This window comes from Lucilia sericata, unplaced genomic scaffold, assembly GCF_015586225.1.
Source record: "Lucilia sericata isolate MDLA Ls3-8-SP2 unplaced genomic scaffold, ASM1558622v1 Contig000349F_arrow, whole genome shotgun sequence".
In the NCBI taxonomy this organism is placed as follows: domain Eukaryota; kingdom Metazoa; phylum Arthropoda; class Insecta; order Diptera; family Calliphoridae; genus Lucilia; species Lucilia sericata.
Genome location: NW_023994369.1, coordinates 289,963 through 301,291, shown reverse-complemented (window position 1 = coordinate 301,291; position 11,329 = coordinate 289,963). Strand labels below are relative to the sequence as shown.

The window sequence follows — 11,329 nt, the reverse complement described above, 5'->3', positions numbered from 1 at the left end:
TATAGTCTAGTCTATAGTCTAGTCTATAGTGTAGTCTATAGTCTAGTCTATAGTCTAGCTATAGTCTAGTCTATAGTCTAGTCTATAGTCTAGCCTATAGTCTAGTCTATAGTCTAGTCTATAGTCTAGTCTATAGTCTAGTCTATAGTCTAGTCTATAGTCTAGTCTATAGTCTAGTCTATAGTCTAGTCTATAGTCTAGTCTATAGTCTAGTCTATAGTCTAGTCTATAGTCTAGTCTAGTCTAGTCTAGTCTAGTCTATAGTCTAGTCTATAGTCTAGTCTATAGTCTAGTCTATAGTCTAGTCTATAGTCTAGTCTATAGTCTAGTCTATAGTCTAGTCTATAGTCTAGTCTATAGTCTAGTCTATAGTCTAATCTATAGTCTAGTCTATAGTCTAGTCTATAGTCTAGTCTATAGTCTAGTCTATAGTCTAGTCTATAGTCTAGTCTATAGTCTAGTCTATAGTCTACTCTACGGTCTAGTCTATTATAAAGTATAGTCTATAGTTTAGTCTATACTCTAGTCTATACTCTAGTCTATAGCCTAGTCTAGTGTGAGGTCAATAGTCTAGTCTATAGTCAAGTGTATAGTCTAGTCTATAGTCTAGTCTATAGTCTAGTCTATAGTCTAGTCTATAGTCTAGTCTATAGTCTAGTCTATAGTCTAGTCTATATTCTAGTGTATATTTCAATCTATAGCTTAATCGACTCAGATTCTGACCCGATTTTTATGCTTTAAGGTGGGTGTTGGACCAATACTTTTTGTGTTACAAACATCAGCACAAGCGCATAATACCCTCCCCGTTATTATTGTTAATTTTAATTGCAAATGTATTAGTATTAAGTTTAAATATTAAATAAAGAAAAATTATTGAGTAATTTTATTAAATATCAGAACGAAAAGAGTTTAATTCTTGGAAAATGTAAACATTCAGAGGTAAGTTGATAGGTATGTTTTTACAGGTTTCTAGACCTGTTTTCTTATTTTTGCTTCAAACTAAGAAGCTATCCTTTCTGGTGAATCCCCACACCGAATCTGCATTCAATTTAATCTCATAATTTTCTAAACATTCCTCTACGTTTGGGGGCTCTTGTCTTACTTATCTAGCCAAGACAAGAACCTCTCATATCAGAAAAACCTTGATGTGACATGGAATTTCGTGGGATATTTCGTTCAAAATTTTTGTGCTGATATTTTGATGAAATATTGGACCTAGCTCGATTCTGAAACCATTTTCGGATTCAGCATAGATTGAAGTCTTAAATTACAAATTTCAGTTTCCCTCAGCCTTAAGATCCCAAAATAATAGTGCAAATTGTTCAAAATAAAAAATTTTCGGGAATTTTGATGAAACAATGGACCTAGGTCCATTCTGTGTCCATTTTCGGATTCAGCATTGGAATTTACCAGTAAGGTGAGTTTCCAGCCAGATTCGGCCAGTAGTTTTCGAGTTTAAAGCAAACAAAAAAATAAATTTGAAATTTTTATGTAGGTCCAATAGTCGTCAAAATTTCTAATTATTATTAAATTTTGCCTCACATTTTGGAACTACTGGGCGAATCTGGCTGGAAACTCACCTTTCTGGTAAAATCCCATGCTGAATCCAAAAATGAAGTCAGAATGGACCTGGGACCAATATTTCATCTAAATTCCCGAAAAATTTTTTATATTTAGCAATTTGCACTATTATGTCGGGGTCTTGTGGCCTAGAGCTGACAAAATTTGACATTCAAGATTAGTACTTATGCTGAATCTGAAAATGAGCTCATAATGGACCTGAAACCAATATTTCATCCAAATTTCCGAACAAAATTTCAGGCCGATTTAACTGCAAAATTGTATGTTATATCAAAATTTCCTCTACATTTTGGGGGTTCTTGTCTTGACTATTGAAAAATTTGCTACCCAAGACAAGAACCTCTCACATTGGAAAAATCTTGATGTTACAAGGAATTTCGTGGGATATTTTATTCAAAATTGTTGTGCTGAAATTTTTATGAAATATTGGACCTAGCTCAATTCTGAAACCATTTTCGGATTCAGCATAGATTTTAGTCTGAAATGGCAAATTTCAATTTTCCCTCAGCCTTAAGATCCCAAAATAATAGTACAAATTGTTCAAAATAAAAAATTTTCGGGAATTTTGATGAAACAATGGACCTAGGTCCATTCTGAGTCCATTTTTGGATTCAGCATGGGAATTTACCAGAAACGGAGTTTCCAGCCAGATTCGCCCAGTAGTTTTCGTGTTTAAAGCAAACAAAAAAATAAATTTGAAATTTTGTTGTAGTATGGGTCCTAGGTCCAACATTCATCAAAATTTCTAATTTTTTTAAAATTTTGTTTCAAACTGGGAAACTATTGGGCGAATCTGGCTGGAAACTCACCTTTCTGGTAAAATCCCATGCTGAATCCAAAAATGAACTCAGAATGGACCTGGGACCAATATTTCATCAAAATTCCCGAAAATTTTTTATTTTAAGCAATTTGTGGTATTATGTCGGGGTCTTGAGGCCTAGGGCTACAATAATTGGACATTCAAGATTAGTGTTTAAGCTGAATCTGATAATGAACTCATAGTGGACCTGAGGCCAATATTTCATAAAAATTTCCTAACAATATTTCAGACCGATTCCACTACAAATCTGTATGTTTTTCAAAATATTCCAAAATTTCCTCTATTTTTGAGGGTTCCTGTCTTGACTATTGAAAACATTGCTAGCCAAGACAAGAACCTCTCATGTTCGAAAAATCTTGATGTGACATGGAATTTTGTGGGATATTTGGTTCAAAATGTTTGTGCGGAAATTTTTATGAAATATTGGACCTAGCTCAATTCTGAAACCATTTTCGGATTCAGCATAGATTGAAGTCTTAAATTACAAATTTCAGTTTCCCTCAGCCTTAAGATCCCAAAATAATAGGACAAATTGTTCAAAATAAAAAAATTTCGGGAATTTTGATGAAGCAATGGACCTAGGTCCATTCTGAGTCCATTTTTGGATTCAGCATGGGAATTTACCAGAAAGGTGAGTTTCCAGCCAGATTCGCCCAGTAGTTTTCGAGTTTAAAACAAAAAATAAATTTAAAATTTTGTCGTAAAATAGGACCTAGGTCCAACAGTCATCAAAATTTCTGATTTTTTTTAATTTTGCTTCAAACTCGGAAACTACTGGGCGAATCTGGCTGGAAACTCACCTTTCTGGTAAAATCCCATGCTGAATCCAAAAATGGACTCAGATTGGTCCTGGGACCAATATTTCATCAAAATTCCCGACATTTTTTTATTTTAAGCAATTTGTAGTATTCTGTCGGGGTCTTGAGGCCTAGAGCTGACAAAATTTGACATTCAAGATTAGTACTTAAGCTGAATCCGAAAATAAGCTCATATTGGACCTGAGACCAATATTTCATCCAAATTTCCGAACAAAATTTCGGGGCGATTTAACTGCAAAATTGTATGTTATCTCAAAATTTCCTCTACATTTTGGGGGTTCTTGTCTTGACTATTGAAAAATTTGCTAGCCAAGACAAGAACCTCTCATATTAGACAAATCTTGATGTGAAATGAAATTTCGTGGTATTTTTGGATCAAAATTTTTGTGCTGAAATTTTTATGAAATATTGGACCTAGCTCAATTCTGAAACCAATTTCGGATTCAGCATAGATTTTAGGCTTAAATTACAAATTTCAATTTTCCCTCAGCCTTAAGATCCCAAAATTATAGTGCAAATTGTTCAAAATAAAATATTTTCGGGAATTTTGATGAAGCAATGGAGCTAGGTCCATTCTGATCCCATTTTTGGATTCAGCATGGGAATTTACCAGAAAGGTGAGTTTCCAGCCAGATTCGCCCAGCAGTTTACGAGTTTAAAGCAAACAAAAAATAAATTTGAAATTTTGTTGTAGTGGGTCCTAGGTCCAACTTTCATCAAAATTGCTGACTTTTTTAATTTTGTTTCAAACTCGGAAACTACTGGGCGAATCTGGCTGGGAACTCATCATTGTGGTAAATTCCCATGCTGAATCCAAAAATGGAGTCAGAATGGACCTGGAACAAATACTTCATCAAAATTCCCGAACATTTTTTATTGTCTTGGCAACAGCAAGTTCTTTGCTAGCCAATGCAAGAAGAGAACCATAACAGAACTAAAACTAGAACTGATGGGAATTGATCTAAACCTGTAGTGGAATTGTTTCAGATCTTGAACTGAATAAAAGACTAAACAATTTTGTTTGTAGTTGCATCTTTATTTCAGATTATTGCTATTATCTTAAGTATACATCTATTTGTGTTAGCTTTATACGATGTTTAAAAAGGCTGTTAATGATCCAACCATGGCGATAGATGCTGCCTCACCATCATCAGCGACAACAATAAATAATCCAATTTTTCGATTTACCTAAAGGGCCAAAATTTCACAATCGTTATACCGGGAGTAGCCTGTGTTCCAAAATTTCTATTTCAAATGCTTAAATTAAGCATTTCATTTCATTCTCTGCTACATCACGGCAGATGGCGCCTGTAAAAATAAATATTTTATTTTTTAGTTAACAGCCCATAACATTAATAAAACTGTAGTATATTTTTAGTCATAAATAAAACCACTAACAACGTATGGCATCACTGCAAATAGTAACAGTGCTGTTATAAGTGTCAACTCTAACTAGCAGAAAGCGCTACCAGACAAAAGACATTAAATTTAAAGTAAAAGTTTTAAACTAGAACAGAACTGAAACAAAACTAGAATAGAACTAGAACAGAGCTAGAAAAGCATTAGAACAGAACTAAAACAGAACTAGAACAGAACTAGAACAGAACTAGAACAGAACTAGAACAGAACTAGAACAGAACTAGAACAGAACTCGAACAGAACTAGAACAGAACTAGAACAGAACTAGAACAGAACTCGAACAGAACTAGAACAGAATTGGAACAGAACTAGAAGAGAACTAGAACAGAACTAGAACAGAACTAGAACTGAACTAGAACTGAACTAGAACTGAACTAGAACTGAACTAGAACTGAACTAGAACTGAACTAGAACAGAACTAGAACTGAACTAGAACTGAACTAGAACTGAACTAGAGCTGAACTAGAACTGAACTAGAACTGAACTAGAACTGAACTAAAACAGAACTAGAACAGAACTAGAACAGAACTAGAACAGAACTAGAACAGAACTAGAACAGAACTAGGGCAGAAGTAGAACAGAACTAGAACAGAAATAGAACAGAACTAGAACAGAATTAGAACAGAAATGGAACAGAACTAGAACAGAACTAGAACAGAACTAGAACAGAACTAGAACAGAACTAGAACAGAACTAGAACAGAACTAGAACAGAACTAGAACAGAATTAGAACAGAACTAGAACTAGAACAGAGCACGAACAGAGCAAGAACAGAACTAGAACAGAACTAGAACAGAACTAGAACAGAAGTAGAACAGAACTAGAACAGAACTAGAACAGAACTAGAACAGAACTAGAACAGAACTAGAACAGAACTAGAACAGAACTAGAACAGAACTAGAACAGAACTAGAACAGAACTAGAACAGAACTAGAACAGAATTAGAACAAAACTAGAACTAGAACAGAACTAGAACAGAACTAGAACTAGAACAGAAATAGAACAGAATTGGAACAGAACTAGAACCGAACTAGATCAGAACTAGAACAGAACTGGAACAGAATTAGAACAGAACTAGAACTGAACTAGAACAGAACTAGAATAGAACTAGAACAGAACTAGATCAGAACTAGAACAGAACTAGAACAGAACTAGAACAGAACTAGAACAGAATTAGAACAGAACTAGAACTAGAACAGAGCACGAACAGAGCAAGAACAGAACTAGAACAGAACTAGAACAGAACTAGAACAGAACTAGAACAGATCTAGAACAGAACTAGAACAGAACTAGAACAGAACTAGAACAGAACTAGAACAGAACTAGAACAGAACTAGAACAGAACTAGAACAGTACTAGAACAGAACTAGAACAGAACTAGAACAGAACTAGAACAGAACTAGAACAGAACTAGAACAGAACTAGAACAGAACTAGAACAGAACTAGAACCGAACTAGATCAGAACTGGAACAGAACTAGAACAGAACTAGAACAGAACTAGAACAGAACTAGAACAGAACTAGAACAGAACTAGAACAGAACTAGAACATAACTAGAACAGAACTAGAACAGAACTAGAACAGAACTAGAACAGAACTAGAACAGAACTAGAACAGAACTAGAACAGAACTAGAACAGAACTAGAACAGAACTAGAACAGAACTAGAACAGAACTAGAACAGAACTAGAACAGAACTAGAACAGAACTAGAACAGAACTAGAACAGAACTAGAACAGAACTAGAACAGAACTAGAACAGAACTAGAACAGAACTAGAACAGAACTAGAACAGAACTAGAACAGAACTAGAACAGAACTAGAACAGAACTAGAACATAACTAGAACAGAACTAGAACCGAACTAGAGCTAAACCAGAGCTAAACTAGAACTGAACTTGAATCGAATTGGAAGTTTTTATTAAAATTCTTATTTTTAATTTTAATATTTTTCTGAAATATTTGTTTTTGTTTTTATTTATTTATAGATTTTACAACTAAAAATAATTTAACATATTTAATATATTTATTTTTTTGTTTTTGTTGTTGTTTTTTCCTTTATATTTTTTTACCATTTTTCAGTTACATTGCTAAATTCTAGTTTATATATCCATTTTAAAGTTATTTTAGTTATTTGTTATTTTAATATTATTTTTTAATTTTTTATTTAATAATATTTTATATAAAAACAAAAGAATTATGATTAAATAACTACAAAATATAAAAAAACACAATTATTTTCTTTTTTATTAAATACTCATTATTTTTAATTAAATTTCATGATTTTTTGCTAAAATTTGTTAAATTTTAGTTAACAGATGTTTTGTTTTAAATTTTAAACTTTATTTAACAAGTGGGGGAGTGTTTATTTTGTTAAAAATATTTTTTTTGTTTAACAACTTAGAGTTTTTTCTTTAAATTTTAATATAATATAAATTATTGATTTAATTATGATTTTTTTGTAAATTCAATTATTATTTTTTTTTCTAAAAAAACATTAATTTTTTTATAAAGTAAATGGGGGAGTTGGTTGGTTTTTATTTATTGTTATTAATAATTTACTAAATTATTAATTATTTTGTTTTGTTTTTATTTAGTTAATAGTTTAAGTAGTTTTTTCTGTCTGTCTGTGGTGTTATTTTTTATTTATTTTAAAGGTTTTGGAGAATTAGTTTTATTTTCTTTAGTTATTTTTTTAAATTTTAAATTTTTTTTTAACAACTAGTATTTTCTTTTGTCTTAACTAATTATTTAGTTTTAAATTTTTAAAGTTAAATTCTAAAAAAAAACTTAAACTTAACATTTTCGTGAAAAATTAAAAAATTAAACTAAAATGAAAATGTTAGTAAATTTTGGGGGGGAATGTTTAACGAAGTTTGGATGAAAAAAATAAAGAAAATTTCTTTAACACTTTTTTAAGTAATTAAAAATTTTATAAAGAAATTATTTTAAGGAAAAATTAATGTATTAAAAAAAAAATATACAAATTAAACAAAAATTATTAAAAAACATAAAAAAATATCTACAAATTATAAAATATTAAAAAAAATAAAATATTGCCCAGGTTTTTGTTTTAACTTTGTTTCTCACTTAATATCTTTAGTTTGTTTTTTCTTTTTTTATATACAAAATTTTAATGTTTTTCTAGTTTCACTTTCATTCATATTTAGTTTAATTTTTGAAATTATTATTATGTTTTTAAAAAAGTTATGACTCTTCACGGTTGTTATGCACCCAACTGGCTGGTACCCATTGGGGTTCACGTTCTAGGGAATTGATTTCAGCTAAAAGCTGATGATAAGCTCGTTCTGTATCATTATTTATAATAATCATATCGAATAAATGACCCCAGCGGGCCTCCATGTCACGGGCGGTGGCAATTATATCTTTGAGTTCTTCCTCCTAAAAGAAGAGATAAAAAATTAGGAATTAAAAAAAAAAATTATAAGAAAAAGTTTAGTTCATTTCTACGTCAGTTCAACATCCGTTCTGGGCCAATTCTGGTTCTAGTTCTGTTCTAGTTCTGTTCCAGTTCTGTTCTAGTTCTGTTCTAGTTCTGTTCTAATTCTGTTCTAGTTCTGTTCTAGTTCTGTTCTAGTTCTGTTCTGTTCTAGTTCTGTTCTAGTTCTGTTCTAGTTCTGTTCTAGTTCTGTTCTAGTTCTGTTCTAGTTCTGTTCTAGTTCTGTTCTGTTCTAGTTCTGTTCTGTTCTAGTTCTGTTCTAGTTCTGTTTTAGTTCTTTTCTAGTTCTGTTCTAGTTCTGTTCTAGTTCTGTTCTAGTTGTGTTCTAGTTGTGTTCTAGTTCTGTTTTAGTTCTGTTTTAGTTCAGTTCTAGTTCAGTTCTAGTTCTGTTCTAGTTCTGTTCTAGTTCTGTTCTAATTCTGTTCTAGTTCTGTTCTAGTTCTGTTCTAGTTCTGTTCTAGTTCTGTTCTAGTTCTGTTCTAGTTCTGTTCTAGTTCTGTTCTAGTTCTGTTCTAGTTCTGTTCTAGTTCTGTTTTAGTTCAGTTCTAGTTCAGTTCTAGTTCTGTTCTAGTTCTGTTCTAGTTCTGTTCTAGTTCTGTTCTAGTTCTGTTCTAGTTCTGTTCTAGTTCTGTTCTAGTTCTAGTTTTGTTCTAATTCTGTTCTAGTTCTGTTTCAGTTCTGTTCTAGTTCTGTTCTAGTTCTGTTCTAGTTCTGTTCTAGTTCTGTTCTAGTTCTGTTCTAGTTCTGTTCTAGTTCTGTTCTAGTTCTGTTCTAGTTCTGTTCTAGTTCTGTTCTAGTTCTGTTCTAGTTCTGTTCTAGTTCTGTTCTAGTTCTGTTCTAGTTCTGCTCTAATTCTGTTCTAGTTCTGTTCTAGTTCTGTTCTAGTTCTGTTCTAGTTCTGTTCTAGTTCTGTTCTAGTTCTGTTCTAGTTCTGTTCTAGTTCTGTTCTAGTTCTGTTCTAGTTCTGTTCTAGTTCTGTTCTAGTTCTGTTCTGTTCTAGTTCTGTTCTAGTTCTGTTCTAGTTCTGTTCTAGTTCTGTTCTAGTTCTGTTCTAGTTCTGTTCTAGTTCTGTTCTAGTTCTGTTCTGTTCTAGTTCTGTTCTAGTTCTGTTCTAGTTCTGTTCTAGTTCTGTTCTAGTTCTGTTCTAGTCTGTTCTAGTTCTGTTCTAGTTCTGTTCTAGTTCCTGTTCTAGTTCTGTTCTAGTTCGGATTCTAGTTCTGTTCTAGTTCTGTTCTAGTTCTGTTTAGTTCTGTTCTAGTTCTGTTCTAGTTCTTGTTCTATTTCTGTTCTAGTTATGTTCTAGTTCGTTCTAGTTCTGTTCTAAGTTCGTCTAAGTCTGTTCTATTCTGTTCTAGTTTGTTCTAGTTCTGTTCTTAGTTTCTGTTCTAGTTCTGTTCTAGTTCTTTCTAGTTCTGTTTAGTCTGTTCTAGTTCTGTTCTAGTTCGTCTAGTTCTGTTCTAGTTCAGTCTAAATCAGTTCTAGTTCAGTTTTAGTCTAATTCTATTTCAAATCTAGTCCTAGTTCTAGTTCAGTTGTAGTTCAGTTCTAGTTCAGTCTAGTTCAGTTCTAGTTCAGTTCTAAATCAGTTCTAATTCAGTTTTAGTCCAATTCTATTTCAAATCTAGTCCTAGTTCTAGTTCAGTTGTAGTTCAGTTCTAGTTCAGTTCTAGTTCAGTTCTAGTTCAGTTCTAGTTCAGTTCTAAATCAGTTCTAGTTCAGTTTTAGTCCAATTCTATTTCAAATCTAGTCCTAGTTCAGTTGTAGTTCAGTTCTAGTTCAGTTCTAGTTCTGTTCTAGTTCAGTTCTAGTTCAGTTCTAGTTCAGTTCTAGTTCAGTTCTAGTTCAGTTCTAGTTCAGTTCTAGTTCAGTTCTAGTTCAGTTCTAGTTCAGTTCTAGTTCAGTTCTAGTTCAGTTCTAGTTCATTTCTAGTTCAGTTCTAGTTCAGTTCTAGTTCAGTTCTAGTTCAGTTCTAGTTCAGTTCTAGTTCAGTTCTAGTTCAGTTCTAGTTCAGTTCTAGTTCAGTTCTAGTTCAGTTCTAGTTCAGTTCTAGTTCAGTTCTAGTTCAGTTCTAGTTCAGTTCTAGTTAAGTTCTTGTTCAATTCTTGTTCTGTTCTTGTTCTGTTCTTGTTTAGTTCTTGTTCAGTTCTTGTTCCGTTCTAGTTCAATTCTATTAATGCCCATTGGGTCTCACCTTAAACGGTTCACCAGTCCTTAATTTCTTTTGCCTCAACTTATCCAGACTAGGCGGTGCCACCAGCACAACATAGGGTTTCAAATCCGAAGCTCTTAACAGTTTTAAACTTTGTGGATGTAAGTTGAGAACACATATTTTACCACTGGCCACCACAGTGCGTATGGCTTCCAAAGAAGTGCCTGAAATTGAAATGAAAACAATAAATATTTCCCTTAAATTGTTTTTTTACAAAACTTACCGTAATAAGCCTTTTCATATTCACCATGTTCCACAAAACGACGAGCCAAGATATCGGCCTCGAACGCCTGACGTGTTATAAAATGATAATCCACGCCGGGTACCTCACCCTCGCGTCGAGCTCTTGAAGTATCTAAAATAAGAAAGAGGAGAATAAAGTTAAAATTTAATAAAATTAATAATTTTTTTGGAAATTTTCTAAAGATTTTTTAAAAATCCTACTTTATCAAAAGCTAATACTGCGAATTATGTTCACAAAACTATTTCAGTAGTCAAATCTAATGGAACCAACTTTTGTTATTGCTAGGGAAAGTTCAAAAACTATGTTTTAAATGTTTGTTTAGAAACCAAACTTGAAATGCATTTCAAAAGGAAATTTTGAAAGCTTTTAAAAGCTTTTTTTTCACAGAAAAGGTGGGTGAATCCAAATACTAAACTTTTGTAGTTGGTTGCTAAATACCTTTTTTCGATTTCTGTTTAGGGGGTTTAACTTTGTCCTCTAGTAAATAAAAAACTACAAGGAAAAATTTTGAACTCTTAAAAGTTTTGCGCTAAGTTGTTAGAGAAATTATAAAAAAATGTTAAAAACTTTTTTTAAAACTTACGTGGTACTGCGGCAGAAAATCTTTCCGAATCCGCCATCAAACGTTGACGCAATTCATGACGTCCGATATTGGGAGGACCTATCAGGACTATGGGACGTTTGTGAGTGGCACGCGGATAGTACAAGGCAACCTCTTCATAAGTGAGTATTTCCTCGGGTTCTGTTTCATCGGGGGCGGTGGTGGCGTATAAAGGATAGC

The 11,329-nt window shown here is 32.6% G+C and overlaps 1 protein-coding gene across 2 annotated transcripts in view; it reads right to left on the bottom strand.

Moving 5' to 3' along the window:
• Positions 1-7,360: 7,360 nt before the first annotated feature.
• LOC119603950 overlaps positions 7,361-11,329 on the bottom strand; it is a 188,905-nt gene continuing 184,936 nt past the window's right edge. The window contains exons 13-16 of one of the 2 annotated variants that reach the window (XM_037956253.1): positions 11,132-11,328; positions 10,528-10,659; positions 10,287-10,468; positions 7,361-8,037 (exon numbers count right to left, since the gene is read on the bottom strand). In XM_037956253.1, coding sequence (XP_037812181.1) covers positions 7,843-8,037; positions 10,287-10,468; positions 10,528-10,659; positions 11,132-11,328 — 706 coding nt within the window. In that variant the 3' untranslated portion in view covers positions 7,361-7,842. The remainder of the gene's footprint in view (positions 8,038-10,286; positions 10,469-10,527; positions 10,660-11,131; position 11,329) is intronic. The other variant, XM_037956254.1, reaches the window with a different exon arrangement.